Source organism: Xenopus laevis, chromosome 3S (assembly GCF_017654675.1).
Source record: "Xenopus laevis strain J_2021 chromosome 3S, Xenopus_laevis_v10.1, whole genome shotgun sequence".
In the NCBI taxonomy this organism is placed as follows: Eukaryota; Metazoa; Chordata; class Amphibia; order Anura; family Pipidae; genus Xenopus; species Xenopus laevis.
In genome coordinates, this window is record NC_054376.1 from 100,237,483 (window position 1) to 100,257,770 (window position 20,288).

Sequence of the window (20,288 nt, forward strand, 5' to 3'; positions counted from 1 at the left end):
GCTGTCATTGCTTAATAGCACTTATTAGACAAGTTGATTGTCTGGGAGTTATTAAGTTTATATTATAGGGTACAAAATTGGAAAAAAGCTAGGGTGCACAATTTGCAATTGATTTATCAGATCCACAAGTCCTGCTGATTTCTTTTGTCTTCTTCATTTGTTTTTCTTCGGTGTTGGCACCCAGAAGAATTTCGTTTAATAACTCCGTACTGCTCATCAAGATTCTTTTGTTGGCTGCTAGATGATATCGAAGCAGAAGAGACTGTCAGCTGGTGAAGCCTTGATGACAGAATTCTGTTTTTGTGCAGAAATGCAGACTGGAAACTGGATGCAAAATTGCTAACTCAGCATGTTTCACAAATACTGTTTTTCAGGACTGATGTTCAGTGCTGGCTCTTCTATTCAAATTGAGTCACAGAACATTTATTCTATTAAAGTTTTGCGGGCGCACAAAGTGATTATATTTCATAGAAACAAAATGTATGTGTAGTATACTAATGGCCATGAAAAGGCAAGGGGATTAGTCTCTGCAATGACCCTCTTGGCCCCCTGGCAACAAAAAGTCTTATTAGCTCTCTGTGCTGCCAATTGAGATCCTAGATAGCTTGAAGCCTTCTGATAAAGTTCCCCTTGGAGCTCTCACTTAAACAGTATTGGTTTCTTATTGTGAATACAGTCTTTGCTATCCTCTGTTGCATAAATCTCAATCTCTTTCTGCATTATATGCACACACTCCCTTCCCCCATCAATGACAGAAAGCAGCTGGGGTTAGATTGCCTGCGGCTGCCGCAATCCTGTTTTCTCCCATCAGCATCACAGAAGCTGCCACTTTAACCAGCTGTTGCATTTCCTCCAATCCATTCAACCAGCTGTGATCCAGACCGTGTTTTTCCATCCTGTGTCTGCATGTTCCTTTCTATCGCACACTGGCTCGTTCTTCTTTCTCTGCTCTGCATTGCTGTGGAGCACACAGAAGCCAGTGCTGGGGAGTGTAGAGTAGTGAGAGCAGGCAACAGACGAGCAGAAGAAGGGACTGTGTCTGATCATATCTCACAAAGTGGAACCTGCTGATGTGTTGACACCCCTGAAAAACAGCCAAGGGCTCACACCTGGAAAGTCAGGTGCTCTGTGGGGTCAGCACCATACAGTAAGACAGAGAACATATGGATCTTTCTGAGAGAGAAGAGTATTGCCATGTACTGCGGAATGGAGGGACACCCTAAAACCAGCCAGGTTGCGACTTCACACTCTCACATTCAGTGACACCTTAACTTCTGTTCTGCAATGGGCTCATGGCTGGTGGACTCCAACCTGGACAACAGGATGGGTGCAGCCTGTTTCCTGCTTGTCAGTGGCTTTCTCAGCTTGCAGCTTCCCCCCTCTGGTGAGTTTGACTGTTCCCCATTTCCCTGCACCCCAACAGTGAAAGTTGTGCTGTTCTAGGTACTTGTGATTTTATGCCAGACTAGCAGTACTCTGTGTCCCTTGTCTACGATGTTAGGTACCCCTCATCTCTGATTCCACTGCATTCCAACTGTTTTATCTTGGGAAAAGCAGAAAAGATAAACAGTATTATGAACTGCATGTCATACAAGATGTATGCATGCCAGATAATAATGTCCATGCATGCAAATATGACAAATGTACTGCTGCTTATAATTTTGTATGTCTGTCCAGATTGCAATTAAAACAAATCTGGGGACTGGTAATCATTTAAAATTGGCCGGTTAAAAATGATGATTGTTTTACTATCCAGGAGCTAGAAAAAGCCTTATACACAATACTGTACTATACTATTTCATGTGTATATAATGGAAAGATAATGGATGGATGGATAGATAGATAATCATAAAATGATAGAGATACTCTCTCAAACACTGTCTCACAACCCACACACTTCTTGGCAAACATATTGTCTCACAAATGCACACACTAACACAAATGCACACACTAACACAAATGCACACACTAACACAAATGCACACACTAACACAAATGCACATACGCACATTCACTATAACACATACTCTTCACAGACACACAGCATGTTATGTTCACAAATCTCTGCATGTATACATATATACATTCATATAATTTTTTTTAGCATACATATAAAGTAGCATCGGTGACACATTCATGGTAAGTGTAATGTTAATGCTAAGTATAGTGAAGTGATTATTTTTCCTTTAAGTCACAGACCAGCACAGGTGATATCCAGATATTCCGATCTCCTGCTGAGTGGCTTTTACTGGTCTCAGTATTTATTGGTTTTAATGGGGTCAAAAAGCCAAGGATTCACCTTGCTTTATTATTTACTGGCACTGGCCCATGTTCTCTTGGGATATCATTTTAATAACTCACCGCTAGTAGGGCCTGGCATCGCACTGTGACTTCTGGCATGGTTGATTTAGTGCCATGCAGGTGAATGATACACAGTAAAGGTGGCTATTTAGTGTCACAGAACTGGCAGGTCTATGGTATAAATTAGTCACAGGAAAACTGGGTTTCGTAAACACTGTTTGATTTGCCATTTCAGGAGATGTACCTATGAATCTGTGAAAGCTGACTTACTACTACGGTCAACTGCATGGGGGATTGCAGGATTGTAGCTATTAACCCATGTCTGCTGAATTTGCTCACACAGTAGGCTTTATGGTTTCAATTTTCCAAGACACAAATGTTGCCATAATTTATGCCCCCATTACCCCCTCAGTCTGCTCTCAGCACTCAAAACTTGATTCGGATTAAAGTGGCACTACAGTAAGGGAGGTTAATATATTAGCTTGTACAAACAAAGGTTACCCTTTCTGTACTGTGTGTGAGCATGGGCTGCAGGTGGGGTACATCCCAGCTTAATGCTTTATTATAGATGTCCTTTCCTTAACACATTTAGTACTGAACAGCTTCTGCACTGATTTATACTGTAGGTTTCTTTCATGTGACTGTAAGACAAAGCTGACTGGCTCATAAGTGCATAATTACATATTGTTGTTATAGGAAGGTGTACTGTGTGTATTTGTTTACGTTTGTAATATGAGTGTTTGCCTTCAGGGTCCAGTATATTAAAAAATAAATCTTTCCCATTTCGATGCAATGGTGGGGTTGCATTAGTACTTTTTTTTAGTGGATACATATTTTGGATGAAAGATTCTAAATGGATTGTGTGCATGTCTAGGATATATAGGAGGATATATAGGAGACCCCATGTGTATTATCCGCAAGCATAGGTACCTATTTACCCCCTTTAGGTGACTTATTATCAGTTCCTTCTTGGGTTAAAAATATGGTTCTGGTATGCAGAAATTGCTCACGTGCTTGAGCGGATCTGTTTTTGTGTGTTCAGCTACAAGACAGCATTAGTCACAGGTGAAGACGGAGCTGGTATGCCCGCGATATCAATTTAGAAATGTGGAGCCTCATTCAGGCACTGTTATTTTCATCCAAGCATGGTATGCTTAACAGTGCGGGTTTTTGTACCTACATTAAGGCACAGATGGGTATGTGTAAATATGGATGCATTCGTGAGCAGTGTTAATGTGAGCTCATTATAGTATATGTTAAACGCTTACTTGTACACAGCAGCTGTGTGTGTGTTGAAGGTGTTGCTGTGATTGCATGAAAATGAAGACATTTTGTATACCTTGCTTTTGCACAGGAACACCTTATTGTGTATTTTTTACACTTGGGACTATTAAGACAGGTAATCTTTCTCCTAAAGGTTCTTTTTTTTTTTTTACTTTAAAAAGTGACACCTGAGTGATGAACAACATCTTGCACTTCTGCTTCCAACAGTTATGGCGTTGGCATTAAAGGGATTATGGCGTAGTTTTTATTTCTAAATTACACTGATAACACTGCAAATAATTCACTCTACAATATAAAATGTTATTAATGAACCAGCAAGTGTATTTTTTTTCATTTATAATATTGGTGTGTAGGCAGCCATCTCAGGTCATTTTGTCTGGTCATGTGCTTTCAGAAAGAGCCAGCAGTTTAGGATGGAACTGCTTTCTGGCAGGCTGTTGTTTATGTAACTCAATGTAACTGAATGTGTCGCAGTGGTCACTCTGATGAAGTGTCAGGTTTGCTGACACGAAACGCGTTAGTTGTAATCCCCCTCCACTGTACTTTTAATGCGCTTAATAAAGCCAATAATTTGATATTGAAACGCCTGACTCCGTGACTGCTTTGATCGGCGCTCCGTAGCGATACCATTGGAGTATGTGTCGCAGTGGGACCTGGATTTTACCATTGAGTGCTGTTCTTAGATCTACCAGGCAGCTGCTATCTTGTGTTAGGGAGCTGCTATCTGGTTACCTTCCCATTGTTCTGTTAGGCTGCTGGGGGGAAAGGGAGGGGGTGATAGCACTACAACTTGCAGTACATCAGTAAAGAGTGACAGAGCACAAGTCACATGACTGGGGCAGCTGGGAAACTGACAATATGTCTAGCCTCATGCCTCAAAATTCTCTTTTGAGAAACTGATTTCAGTGCAGACGTCTGCTGGAGCCGCACTGTTAACTGATGAGTTTTGAAAAAAACATGACAGTATTCCTTTAAGTTCCAAGCCTTCCTTGATCAGCTACACTGAGCTTTCCTCCAGCCACACTGTCCTTTAGTGACAATCAGTTGGATTGAAATAACAATGTTTCCAAGTGTGAAAAAGTAGCAAGGGATAGTGCCACTGTCTGGTATTAAAAGAATGTTCCAAGGATGAGCATGTCTTTTCATAAAAAGACAATTTCTTCAAGTGTTCTAACTGTAAACTCTGCAGACTAGAAAATATTTTTTATTTTTTTCAGATGTTGCACTAATTAATGTAATTTTTTTTTTACTATTCCATGTATTCTGGTTTAGTAAAGCTTTGGTACTATACTTGAGGATCTATTCATGGAAACAGATATGATGATGATTCTTTAGACAATTGATGTTCGGTACTGCTTCCATCATGGAGCAGGTATTTGTTTCCATCAATGTGTCTTATGCTGCACCTAGGCAGGTTTAGTAGAGGGGGGAGGGGTAGGGTATAGGCCCTCAGTCCTCCCAGCATTAAATGGGTCTTTTTAGTGAGAAACTGTTTATACAAATACAAATTACATATCCATTTTATTGTTGAGGGGGGCATCCTGGTAGCTGCAGTCTAACAACAGCCCAAAGGTAACAAGTTTGAGATCTCTGAATCATTTCTAGGTGCCCCCTCTGTTCTACCTTTGCACCATAATGCACTTCATACCAATATGTATTACTCCATCTCCCACAATTGCCCTGAACCTTGCCCATCAATGTACAATCAAATGGAAACTACAGAGGTGGGGCCAGTCTGTTTGTTAATCAAGGATGAATAACAGTAATGTATTATTGCTGCCTGCCCTTCAAGATTCAGTAACCATTATCTACACCATTTATTTGTGACTAGTTTTCCATTAAATATAGGTCACTTATGAAGATGAACTCTTTATATGAATGCTCACTTTTTCTAACAAGTTTTCTAAATCAAATTCTGTCTCTCAAGGTTAAAAATGTTGTTGAATCAGCATCTGATATAAAATGATTGGCATCATACTATACATTATACTTTTATGTTAGGCAATTCTACTTGATTTACATTAAATGCTATTAGACTGCATCAAGTACTCCTGCACCCACAGTTACACCATTTAATCATTACACCGAGCCCTCTGACACACTAATGATTCTACCCGTGACCCAAGACTGTCACCAACTCCCACACACACACATAATATTAACACTTCTCCTTCTGGAAATTACCTTTGCACGATTCATTTTAATTCTTTTAATATTGCAAATGTCAAGTGACTATACAGTCCTCCTTCATTAAATCCTATGTACAGAATGCTTATTTTAGTAATGATTCTCATACTATTATCTAATTAAAACAAGTGGTGGATTAAAATAAGGACAGAGAGGATATCAGCAACAGGCCCAGAGCTCCACAGGACCCAAAACTGTGGACCAGCCTGTTATAAGGTGTAATGGGAATTCAGTCAAAAATGTTTGGGACTTTACAGGCCAATGATTATATAATGTACGGGCAAGTATAGACTCAGAAGATGAAGATCATATCAGGCTGTGGATATGGTCCATGTCTATCAAGATGTTCCAGTCTTCCTGGCCAAAACCTGCAAATCCCACCCATGAGGCTATTTTCTTTACCATTATACTGTCTCGTTGCTATCTACGCCCTTAGTGGATATAGTTACATGTTAGGAAAGTTGTATATAGAAAGAATAAGAATTGTTTTTGCCATAAACTCAACGTCTCTCAAACTCTCAGGTAACTTGAATACACACACATATTTATATACTGTAAGTAACAGGACTACTGCACATGAGATTCTTTGCTGATGGCTCATTAACTTATACCATCTCCAGATGATGGCCAGATGATGACTGACCAAAATCCATTTTCAATAAAGAAATGTGGGAAGAAGCACAGGGTTGTTTACTTGGTGTTTATCCCCTAATTTGTGTCCCATGACCTCAGTAGTTACCATGGTAACTATAGAAACACCACCTAAAAAAATCAATACATGTGTGAATACACACACTCACTGGAAAATATTTATGAAAAGCGTGCGGTCTTCAGATATTCTGAAAAAACTAGGAAGTGGTTCTTCTCAGTTAAGCAAATTTGAAAATGTTCACAGTCACAAAATAATAATACACATTATTATACTAAATAATATTAAATAATTATTATATTAAATGATATAAATAATTTTTCTTATACATAATGCATTTGTGGAATTCTTTTAAAATCTAAATTTACTGCTGAAAGTGAATTTGACCTTTGCATAGCTTTAGCAAATAAGGATTCATTTACATATTCTAATCATATACCTGCACAGCAGATCTTACCTAGCAGCAGTACCGGAACTAGGGGTAGGCAGAAGAGGCACGTGCTTAGGGCGCAACAAAGTGGCGGCACCAAGCACGACTATCTTCTTTCGATTACCCTGGTCCAGACCCACAGGCACTCTCCAGTGCTCTCCTCCATGCACTCACCCCCCACTGCACATCATTACATTGGGCTGGCGCACATGCCAGGGAGGGGGTGCAGTGGCCTGCCGCATTGCCTTGGGCGCCTGGCCAGCTTGGCCCAGGCCTGCCTGGCAGAGGCCTTTATCGTTAACAGGAAACTGATGTTATAAAGACATTTAAGGGATCGTTGGTTAAATAACTTTGCCTCTGTGTTTTATCTGCCAATTAATATGGAATTGTTCTAAAGGGCAAGTAAAGACATGGGATAGTCCCATGTTTGGTGAACAATCAAGCACAGTAGGTTTGTGTACAGAAATAGATCCTCGTGTCAATTCAATGTGGATAAAGTAGTGCCGATAAATGACCAACATTCTGTCTGGCATGTAAAGAAACCACCAATTAGGATAAATCCCTCTGGAGATCTGTAGCCATCAAACAAGTGATTTTTTTATTAAGTTGCCCTACATGTTTCGGATCTAACTGATCCTTCCTCAGGTGCCAGTGTTCACCTACTGAGGAAGGATCAGTTAGATCCGAAACATGTAGTGCAACTAAATAAAAAAATGGCTATAGTGATTGATCCTAATTTTTGAAGACAAGTTTTGGCGGCTCCTAACTCTGTTTGATGAACCTGATACAGTGAGAACGCAAAGAAAGTTTTTACCTACACCTTATTGATCGACTTGAAACCACCAATTACCCTGTCTTGATCAAACTGCCCAGTATATCATAAACCGTAACAAGAAAAGTAGAAAAAAAAATATTTTTGGTGTATAGCTGCTTTTTTGAAGACTTGACAAAATCTCTAGAAATCGATGAATGTTAAAAACCTCTTTAACACTAACTGCATCAGTATTCAAATCAGATACACGAGAACTTGCAACATATGCCCTTAAATTGTTATGAATCATTTTTTTAACACCTTCTATACAACTGCTCAGGTGTTTTATGCTATTTCTACTCCTATACATCAAGGCCTAGCTATTCATGGTACACATTATCACCTACAACTCCCACTCTTCCTCCAGACTATTCTGAGAATATGAAATCTCTATTTACACCTAATTAAAGACTACATGAAAAGATGTACTGGTACAACAAAATGAGTCTTCTTCTATCTTGGTTTACACATAACATGAATTCCATACTGTTATGTGTTGCACAATGTGTGGGGGTCATTTAAAGAATACTTTGCTTGGAATGCATAAGGACCACAATTAAATTCACAGTGTGGATCTTTGTATCCTATTTAAGCTACCTTATATGTACAATATGAAATGATTGGCAAATATGTGCGGCAGTAACTATCATATTTATCAAGCAATACAGGTGTAGGATTATACATGTTTTTAGCATTAAGGCATGACGTTCCAAATTTTGGAGTGATCCCTTTTTTAGAATTTGCCATGTCCAGAGAATTTAAGAAAACAGGGTGCATTCATTTACCCTGATAAAGAGTGCAAAGTGCAATTTTCGAGTAAAATCATTGTTTTTTCCCACAATGCAATGTTTTTTCCCAGAATTCCAGCATCATTGTGGACGCAATTCAGTACGATTTACCTAAATAGTTGCAACTGTTTGTGCACATTGTTGCAAACCCGTACATCAGGATAAATGTAAAGTATTAATATGGTTGAGGATATGATGTCTCTAGCTGTGCCTTATTCTCTATTAAATTGCAGACGACCCCTACACAGATATTAAATACATTGAAACTAGTGTGTACATCAATGAGAAATTGCACCTGCCATTTCATACAGTCTAGATGTTAAACAGAAGACCTTCAAGCCCAGTAGGAGGGGAAGAGCATTGATTAACAAGAAAACATCAATGAGGTCAGGTGCATCCAAAGACACATGTGTATACAGGAAAACCTGAAGAAAATGTCAGTGCTACAGACAGAATTTCCAGTTAGGGAGTACCATGGGATTAAGCAGTCTACACATAAAATATCCTTGTGTTTTACTTTATTTTTCACCATCACTAATTTTTTTTTCCTTGTCATGCCTTTCTGTGTGTCCTAAAATTCCCTAGTTGAAAAAACCATTCCCTAAGCAGCTTCATTCACTTCCAGTATTAGCTTTCATCTCCAACGCAACACAAAGCAACATGCACACTCACTTGCAGTACATGGATTTCCAGTTAAAAGGCTAGCATTGGGTGTTCTGATAGTTTTACCTGAAGCGCAATATTAAAAATGATCAAGCAACTGTATGATATTATCAATACTGTATCAGAAGAAGCCACATCAGAAACTGACCAACCATAGTTCTGCTTGTTCTATCAAAGATGATAAAATCAAGACCTGATATTTTAGGTGGAGTAACAATGATATCCTGATGTGCTATTACCTTTTGGAGAAGATCTGGGAGAGTTGCATCAGTTTACAATGAGGTTTGGCTTGCATTAGCCTTGCATATTGGCCTGTAGACAAGCCTCATTAGTAACGCCCAAGTGTATTATGATTATTTACTGAGCATTATTTACTGAGCATGCTTTTATTGAGACATTTTGCAAGCATTTAGGTTCTATACGACAAACACAGAAATTTTAGGGAGGTTTAAATACCCCAAATGACTCAAACTGCTAAAGATACATAAATAATTATGTCTCCAATGGAAACCCCTTCATAGGTAGCTTCCTAAACAAAATGCCACATTCCTTATCCAGGCTAAATAAATAGTAGCTGGATCCATCAGACTCACTGTCAGTGATTGGGGAATAATTTCACCCGGCGCAAATTTGTGGCGAAATTCTAGCGAATAAATTCATGAAACTGTCAAGAAAATTTGCGGGCGAAAAATCTGCCGTGTCCAAAAAAAATTGGGCGCGTATCAGAATAGTTGCGCACATAAAAATTGTCTTGCGTCAAAATTATTCGGACGCCCATTGACTTACATGCATTTGGACAAAATAGGCACACGTATAAAAATTGTCTCGGGCGTCGAAATTGACCCGTGTCAACATAATTTTGATGCCCATTGACTTCAATGCGTTTCGCGATTTTTTCGCCATTTCGTGAATTGCGCAGGAAATTCACACATTTTTTGACGAAGCAAAATGGGACAAATTCGCCCATCACTACTCACTGTGTGTGCTTTGTTGAAACTTGTGTGTGTTTTGTTGAACCAGAGCCAGAAGTTCCTTTAACTTTTCATTTATTTGTGAAATTAAGTTTTTATCATTTTTTTGCAGAGTTTCTGTATACTGTGTGAGGCATTGCTTTAAATACAAATGAATAATAAAGACATCTGCATAAGCCTAGTGGGTGTCTAAAAGGAAACAAATCCCAGAATAACTTTTTCCTTATGGCAAAGTTATCAGATGATGTGAAAATCAGGAACGCTCTAGAATATTCACCTAGAAGGACTGTGCTGCTTACATTTATATAATCAGTTTAAAATGAGCGTAGCCCAGTTGCATTTATTAGAAGGATCTGATATTTTACATTATCTGCTAACCTTACTCTGGTTGTAGTAGCACGTGTAGAGTTAGCAATGCAATTGAGAGTAACAAACCCTATGATTAAGGGGCAGATTTACATAGGGTCGAATATTGAGGGTTAATTAACCCTCGATATTTGACTTCCGAATGTAAATCCTTCGACTTCGAATATTGAAGTCAAAGGATTTACCGCAAATAGTTCCATCGATCGAACGATTTTTCTTTCTTCAAAAAACATTAGAAAGCCTATGGGGACCTTCCGCATAGGCTAACATTGCACTTTAGGTGGCGAAGTAGGGGGTCGAAGTTTTTTTTAAAGAGACAGTACTTCGACTACGGTTTTTTTTTATTCTATTACTTCACTCGAGCTAAGTAAATGGGCCCCGTTGTGTTTGTAACACGAAACGCGTCAGGCTGTGGACACAATAAACTTTCTTCACTCTGAACTATCTGCCTGGTGGAAGTTTGCCTTATTGAGTGCCTGCTCCATATTTGTTTTGTCCGCCCCCCCGTGCTGAGGGCTCACGGCCGGCCCACCTGGGCCACTTCCCCTGTGTGGTGAGTAACCTTTATACTCTTTGGAGACTCTAACACCACAGATGTATTAACAAGCCCTATAGCAAAACATTTAAAATGTGCTCAGAAAAAATGAAAGGCGGCCCTCCGGATAAAAGGATGGTGGTTTATAGCAACAGATCACATCATACCACACCACAAGGTAACATAGTAACATAGTAACATAGTAAGTAAGGTTGAAAAAAGACACATGTCCATCGAGTTCAACCTTTTTTTTTTTTTTTTGTTTATTAACTACCTATCTGCCAGTTGATCCAGAGGAAGGCAAAAAAAACCCATCTGAAGCCTCTCCAATTTGCCTTAGAGGGGGAAAAATTCCTTCCTGACTCCAAAATGGCAATCGGACTAGTCCCTGGATCAACTTGGACTATGAGCTATTTCCCATAACCCTGTATTCCCTTACTTGCTAAAAAGCCATCCAACCCCTTCTTAAAGCTATCTAATGTATCAGCCTGTACAACTGATTCAGGGAGAGAATTCCACATCTTCACAGCTTTCACTGTAAAAAACCCCTTCCGAATATTTAGGCGGAACCTCTTTTCTTCTAATCGGAATGGGTGACCTCGTGTCAGCTGGAAAGACCTACTGGTAAATAAAGCATTAGAGAGATTGTTATATGATCCCCTTATATATTTATACATAGTCATCATATCTCCCCTTAAGCGCCTCTTCTCCAGCGTGAACATCCCCAATTTGGCCAGTCTTTCCTCATAGCTAAGATTTTCAATACCTTTTACCAGCTTAGTTGCCCTTCTCTGTACCCTCTCTAATACAATAATGTCCTGTTTGAGTGATGGAGACCAAAACTGTACGGCATATTCTAGATGGGGCCTTACAAGTGCTCTATACAGTGGAAGAATGACCCCCTCCTCCCGTGACTCTATGCCCCTTTTAATACAGCTCAAGACCTTATTTGCCCTTGATGCTGCTGACTGGCATTGCTTGCTACAGCCAAGTTTATCATCTACAAGGACTCCAAGGTCCTTTTCCATAATGGATTTGCCTAGTGCAGTCTCATTAAGGGTATAAGTGGCTTGGATATTTTTACATCCCAGGTGCATGACTTTACATTTATCAACATTGAATCTCATTTGCCACTTAGCTGCCCAGATTGCCAGTTTGTCAAGATCCTGTTGCAAGGATGCCACATCCTGGATGGAATTAATTGGGCTGGATAATTTTGTGTCATCTGCAAACACTGATACATTACTTACAACACCCTCCCCTAAGTCATTAATGAACAAGTTAAATAAAAGTGGACCCAATACTGAGCCCTGGGGGACCCCACTAAGAACCTTACTCCAAGTAGAGAATGTCCCATTAACAACCACCCTCTGTACCCGATCCTGTAGCCAGTTTCCTATCCATGTGCAAACGACTTCATTAAGCCCAACAGACCTTAGTTTAGAAAGCAGTCGTTTGTGGGGCACAGTATCAAACGCTTTGGCAAAATCCAAATAGATCACATCTACTGCCCCCCCACTATCCAGAATCTTACTTACCACATCATAAAATGCAATCAAGGTGATATGATCTGTTGCAACAAACCACCATCCTTTTATCTGGAGGGCCGCCTTTCATTTTCTCTGAGCACGTCTAACTACAGTGGGAACGTTGGTGGCGGAGCACCCCGGGATATCAAATGGAGCTGCATTAAAGATAACACACTAGGGGTGAGTTTGGATCGGCTTAATTTCTTTCTGACTTAAATTTTTGAGTAGATGACCTGTTCAGCAAATGTATGTACAAGATGATCATTAGTTAGGGTCCAACTGCCCCACCTATACTCTTATGCCAACCATCCTGCTGGTTTTAGTAACTGACATACAGAGGGGCATCTGGAAGTACGACCCTGGGTGCACCCATGTGACGGAGAAGCATATGGCCAAGAGAATCAGAGCCAACATTTTCTATCTAGTGTTGCTTTTTATATTGCCAGGAGTGAGAACTTATTAATAAACTCATCATCACTTTTATGCAATCCCAAACATCCCAGAGTACACAGTGGGGGTCATTTATAAACTTTGCGCAGGGCAGATTGGTTCGCAAAGTAAATATATTTGCCCTGTGCATGGTTATATTTATAAAGCTGAATAAGAGGGTACAAACAGAATTATGAATTTTTTTTCACAATGCGAATGTCTATAGCAGCTTTTTAAATATGTCACAATTCGCAAATTGCGAATATTTAGGCGCACACTCAATTATGCCACAACTGATAAAATATTCGCAAAACAGTTTCGCAAACTGCGAATTTAAGTTACTGTCAACGCTATTTTCGCACACAACAACCTCGCACATTGGATGCGCTCGCGCAAACTCCCGTCTCATTTTCGCGCCATTTGCGAAAATTTATTCACGCAAAAACCGGAAAGACGGGCAGAGCAGTGCAATATATTAGCGTTCAGGAAAAAACATGCGCAATACAACCATTTGTGAAAAATGCGCGAACTTTGTAAATGACCCCCAGTATGTCTTCCAGCTATGTACCTCTCTCCCTTATAATGCTGAAAGCAGCAAAAAGCACTTGAGTTATTTCTACTTAAACCTCCCCTAAAATAGGGATATATCCTATGAAAAGCTCCTAATCCTTCTAGCTTTCTATTTTATCTCTTTCCCTGCTGCACATTTACTGATTGAAAAGCACTGAGTTATGAAGTAATTACTCTGTGCCACAGCATAGGAAAGGAGGTGATTGTTGGCTGATGTATGGCTAAAGGCCATGCAGAAAAAGTGCAAACTGAACGCACCGACTTGTAATGTCACTCATGAATGCAGAAGGGCGTAATAAACTAAAATGTATAGCGCCACGGAAGCACGGATTTCCTATTTTATCTGCTACTTAAAGGACCAGTAACACCAGCAAATGAAAGCTCCCTAAATGCACTTACATGTTAGACTGCACTTTAGAAAATTAAGCACTGTTTAGAAAAATTCCCTGTAGCTTTCATGATAGGGCTTTTGGGTATAGTTCATGAATAAGTATTATCTAAGTGGCCATTAAACACAGTTGACTGAATAGGGCTTTCTTTAGACAATGGATTAAAGATGGCGGAGCTTCTCAGAGATGACAGCAAACACAATGGTATAAAATTCAGGATTTTTCACATTGCCTATCACAGTCCAGGTCGACATTTTAAATGCTTTGCTGAATCCGTCGTTAAAGCAATCCTATCCAAACCGTTTGACGCATGTTACCTTACAAGACACTGTATATCAACAAGTAACCCACTTTAAAAGCCTAAGTGCAATATTGTCTAATATTAGAAGAGATGCTTTTACCAAATGATTTATTCTTTTTTGGTGTAATAACTACCTGACATTCTCTGGAAAAAAAAGTTATATGCTCAATTGAGGAGCTGCCATAGCCAGGTATTATTAAATGAATGAATTCCATTCTAAACCGGCAACATTTTAATAATACATCTTTTTTTTTTTTTGTCTGAGCTGCAAGGACCTAAACAACAAACTGGTTACTGAATCTAAATGGAGAACAGAGGAGAGCCAAATGTTTTTTTCCTAAGTGAAACAACTCAAAACCTGCTATTTATTTGTCACTTCCTGCAAATTGCTGCTGAGCACAAGTTTCTAAAAGGGCTGCACTGGGATCTCTTCTTCTACCTAATTGCTCCTCTATCCACAGGGCTGTGAGAGGTGATCAAAGGTCTGTGCCTCTCCTGGGCAGTGTCTCTTTGCTTGGAGGTTCACTAGGCTCTTTGTAAACAAGCTGCTATAAAATTGCTGGACAAACCAGTCACTCATACCATGCCACAGGAGCTTCTCCTTACCAGCCCTTAGACTAATAAGATCTTTTTTAATTTGCTTTGCACATCAGGGAGACAGATACAATTCAGCTCTTCTGTTTAGTATTCCTCGATTTTCAACTCCCTATTCGAAAGCAAATCCTTATTAAATTCAGGACACATTCATCATCATTTATTTATACAGAGCCAACAAATTACACAGCACCGTACAATAATAGTATAACAGCAAACAAGGCTTACAGAATTAAAGCACAGAATTAGAGGTCCCTGTGCACAAGATCTTACAATCTATTGGTATAGGAAACAATTGACACATGGGATTGGTTGGAAAACAGGAGTGATGACTATTTTTGGTACACTGAGTTCTGATAGAACAGGGTGCATTCAATTGACTTCTTTAAATAGGAGAAGGGACGTTTAGAGGAAAGAGTGTGATTGGTTGTAGCTGGGAATTAGATAAAAACTTGAGGGTAATCTTATAGTCAGAATGCAATTAAATTAGAGGAGAAGTACCAGTGGCGAAACTAGCGGGTGCCAGGCCCCCCTGCAAAAAAATCTTCAAAGAGGCCTAGTGCCCACCCACTTCCTGCCCACTTCCCATCCCCACCCACTTCCTGCCCAGACTCCACCCATTCCCCCAACCCCTCCCTGACTGGACTCCACCCACTCCCTGTCCAGACTCCACCCACAATATTATGAGAATATTTTGAGATCAGAGCTGAAATGTTGGGAAGAGATTGGTAGCTAAGGGCATTAAATGTGAGTGTTAAGAATATTAGTTGAATTCATTTGCATAGAGGCAGAGCTGACACGTGGATATGTAGAACAGTCATTTAGGTAAGAAATCATAAGACAGTTGGTGTTATTGCTTCTGAGCTGGTGTAAGGTTCAGGTCATTGCAGAAGAAAATAGGGAGATTTGAAAGGGTTTGGATGAAGGGGTAGATTGATCAGAGTCAAAATGATTCCTAGGTAACAAGTCTGTGTGACCAAACCCAGAGGAACAAAATTACAGGAAGAAAAAGGTGCCACCAGAAGAATCAACTTGATGTCAATGGAGTGCAATACCTCTAGGAGAAAAGTGTGTCAAATGTTGCAGTGAGTCAGTATAACCCCCAGTATGGGTGGAAGCCATATAGCAAGGGATTAAAAATGCAATTGTGGTTAGATCCTGTTCCCAGCATTTTGAAGACAAAAAGGAAGTATAAAAATGGTGTGGTAAACTGTTTTTGTACAATGTTTTTTTAATGTTTTTAAGATATATTAAGGGTAATATCACGCAGATGATTGACTGGTACTTTGTGACTTTTCTCATGAACAATAGCAGCAACAAAACATGTAATTCATTCCCTATAGATTCATTATATTTTTATTACTAAATACATTGTGATCCTACCACACTTGGTTCGGTTACACTTCTTTCATATTAGGCTTTAATATTGCCAAAGAAGCAGTGAAAATGTTAAAAGATCACTACATCTTAACCCTCCACTGTAAAAATGTTCAGCACCCCAATTACCCAGGATCTTGGCCACTTAAAAAATGCTCCATCTGGATAGCAATCTGTGTCAATCATCATTTTGACAAAAGGCCATGTGGCCTGAAACGTTGCCGTGATGCCCCTGTGAAGCACGAATAAAGGCGTTTTAATATAAAAGAATTCGTTGGTGCTGTCCTGAAGTCTTTTGTCATTTGTGGTGCCAGTGGAAAGTGGCCACTGGTGGACGTGCACCACCCACAAAAAAAGAGTGAAAATCGTTGTGCTGACTGCTTGTCTACTACAATTATCATTTTGATTACCTACTACCACCTACTTGTAGTGACTGTTTTAAATAATTGATTATATCTGATTTCAATTTGTGAACCTTTGAGATTAGAACATGCCCAAAATTGACAGGGGCATCATCCGCTTATACCTACCCATGTTTTCAGTCTGCCATAAACCCTGTTCACTTTGTGGCAAAGGCACATCTATTTTCAGGTCTCTGATTCAGGACCCAGCCACCAAATATTTCTTATTTCTTTCTGGCAGGAAGCAAGTAGACATCCATCATATTGACTGTTGCTCACCTTTATTCGTTTTTTTCCATATACAGGGTCGGACTGGGCCGGTGGGAAACCAGGAAAAAACCTGGTGGGCCCCTGTTGGCCAAGACGTGCTCCCCCGGCTGCCCATCTGTTTTCTGCGCATGCATGCGGCACGGCTTCTTCCACACATGCACATGTCACATCATTTTTCACGCATTCAGTGCAGCGTTCGGGCACAGGTCAGGAGGGGGCCCCCAGGGACTGCCAAGAGGGCCCTTGGTTTTGCAGTTCCGGTGGGCCCCCAAGGCTCCAGTCCGACCCTGTCCATATATACTAGTATATACAGTATGTGCAATTCTTATCAGCATGGTTTTTAGAAAGCTCAGCCTGAGTATTTGCTAACATATTCACCGTGAAAAAAAAAAGCATCTGCCATCTAGAGATAAAAATGCATGTGGCTGCTTGTCACAATGGCGACCACCCTCTGAGTGCAGTATTGGAAACTGTGCTGCAGGGGATAGAAAATATCCATGGGTGGTTGCAGTCAGCCTCTGATTTCCTGCATGAAAACTTCGAATTGGTCAAGGGAAATAGAACACATTGATTGCAGGGCGCACGGGAAAATTTTAATTTATGGATCTACATGCTTTTCATTTCCCTGACTATCCTTCTTTAAAGTGTGAATTCCAAGCCAGTATGCTGTGCAGTTAAGTAGTTTCTCTTATGCCCAACAGCTGAAGAGTTTATGTTATTATTATTCTTTATTTATATAGCACCGATATATTCCACCACTCATCACTTCCTTTATGGAAAATGCATATTCTTCTTTTGTAAAACTCAACAGCTGTATTCAACTGTATTCACATATTCCATGACTGCCCACCAAGGGAGTTTCAGAGATAAATAAAAACAGGTCTAAGCTAAGATTGCACAATACTTTTTTCACAGGTGCTTAGCTTTACCTGCAGCAAGCTCCCAAATGGTTACATAAATACTCTGACAGTTATGGAGGTGTCTGTGGCATGTATGTATAAATGAATGGTAGATGATAGGGGTCAATTATTGGGCAGACTGAAGAACATATTTAGATTTGTGCATGAAGGTTAGATAAAAGGCAGAAAGGCTCATTAGGCACAAGAACTGACTTGCTAATGGGCACAAAGTTGTATTCCAATTTTGTTTCTTCTTGCGCAGCATTACTGCATAGTGTGTCTTTCTGCCTTTGTCTGAGCATCCAGCACAAGTAGCTGAACACAGCTCTCTTTCTTGAATAATTCAAGGTGTTAAACTTGGGTGTCCATTTAATGGAAGTGTTAATAAAGTAAATTTGTTTACCAAGAGGCATGTGAACAGCAGTTACTTCAGAAGAGAAATCAGGAGTATGGTGACAAGCTGAATATACTGAGTCGAGCATGTAAAGCAGCTATAATGCAGCTAGATGCATCAGAAGACACAATTATAACTGTGTCATGATAAATTAGCAGACCAGGAGTAGGTCTTTGTGATCTACTGATACTAATACATAAAATCTACTTGCTGAAAACTAGAAAAGTAGCCTTACATTATGCTGAACATAATATGCATGAACTGACATACAGAATCTCATACATATACATTAATAATTCAGCATTTCATCTATTATGATAGAGTGGTTTGTGTTCAAAACTGAAGACTTAGATATATCAGGGACGGGCAACTGCATTTATCAAATAAGAAACAATAAGCCTCTAGAAGCCAGTAGAGAATTCCCTTTGGGATCTTCTGATTAAACGTGACCATTGCAGAAACAGTGGACCCCAGTATTGTATTACCTCTCTGACATAGGGTTGTACCTATAGTGTGATCAGAACTCATTAGAGGGTTAACGGTGTAAAGGCAGCCACCAGAAAATTAATTCAAAACTCAGAAATGCATCATGTTTGGCTGTAAGTGGGATAAAAGAAAAGGATTAGGATAAAGCTCTTGTGATTTGGGTTTTCCAAATGAAAGGTATAAATTATTGCCAATATGATCAATACAAGGGTCTTTTAAATATGGCAAACAATGGCAAAATGTATCCCCCGCTGGTAGCCCCATGAGTCCAAAGTGTCGACCTTCATTTATTAGTGAGTAATGTGTGTTTAATCTCAATGCAATGCTTTTCCTCAGAACTCAGGTGTCTTTGGATGTGTCACAGTGCTAAAAGCAAACTATAAGCCAATACAGGCATAACATTTGAATTCCCTGTAATTTGTGTGCAATGTGCATGGAATCATGTGGGTGGTAGAGATGTCGCGAACTGTTCGCCGGCGAACTTGTTCGCGCGAACATCGGGTGTTCGCGCTCGCCGGAAGTTCGCGAACGTCGCGCGACGTTCGCCATTTTGGGTTCGCCATTGTTGGCGCTTTTTTTTGCCCTCTCACCCCAGACCAGCAGGTACATGGCAGCCAATCAGGAAGCTCTCCCCTGGACCACTCCCCTTCCCTATAAAAACCGAAGCCCTGCAGCGTTTTTTCACTCTGCCTGTGTGTGCTGAAGAGATAGTGTAGGGAGAGAGCTGCTGCCTGTTAGTGATTTCAGGGACAGTTGAAAGTTTGCTGGCTAGTAATCGTTTTGATACTGCTCTGTTATTGGAGGGACAGAAGTCTGCAGGGGTTTGAGGGACATTTTAGCTTAGGTAGCTTTGCTGGCTAGTAATCTACCTTCTACTGCAGTGCTCTGTATGTAGCTGCAGTGGGCAGCTGTCCTGCTTCTGATCTCATCTGCTGACTGCTGCAATAACAGTAGTCCTTGTAAGGACTGCTTTTATTTATTTTTTTGTTGTTTTACTACTACTACTACTACTACTACTATAAGAGCCCAGTGCTATTAGTCTAGCAGTGTTGGGGAGTGGGACTGGTGTGCTAATCTGCTGCTCCTAGTAGTTCAGCAGCACCAACTTTAATTTTTTTTTTTAATATTCATTTTTTTTTTATTTTACTTTTTTTTATTTTACTACCGCTGTAGTAGTGTATAAGTTGACCTTTTAGGCATTATTTGCCCTGTAGGCATTATTTGCACACTGTTTTCTTCAACCCGCCATCGAGCTGTGTGACCTTGTTCACATTCTGTCTAAATATCCATAATATTACCGTCTCCAGAAAAAACACCGGAGTCACTTTTTTCAAGCAGCATTCATATATTTTACGTAATCCGTATCCACCGCTGTAGTAGTGTATACGTTGGCCTTGTAGGCATTATTTGCACACTGTTTTCTTCAACCCGCCATCGAGCTGTGTGACCTTGTTCCCATTCTGTCTAAATATCCATAATATTACCGTCTCCAGAAAAAACACCGGAGTCACTTTTTTCAAGCAGCATTCATATATTTTACGTAATCCGTATCCACCGCTGTAGTAGTGTATACGTTGGCCTTGTAGGCATTATTTGCACACTGTTTTCTTCAACCCGCCATCGAGCTGTGTGACCTTGTTCACATTCTGTCTAAATATCCATAA

General features: G+C 40.0%; 1 protein-coding gene across 2 annotated transcripts in view; it reads left to right on the plus strand.

Moving 5' to 3' along the window:
• The first annotated feature begins 871 nt into the window (after positions 1–871).
• The window catches only part of unc5a.S (unc-5 netrin receptor A S homeolog), a 245,473-nt gene continuing 226,056 nt past the window's right edge, over positions 872–20,288 (plus strand). For both annotated transcript variants that reach the window (XM_041588683.1, XM_018254612.2), the window contains exon 1: positions 872–1,384. In XM_041588683.1, coding sequence (XP_041444617.1) covers positions 1,285–1,384 — 100 coding nt within the window. In that variant the 5' untranslated portion in view covers positions 872–1,284. The remainder of the gene's footprint in view (positions 1,385–20,288) is intronic.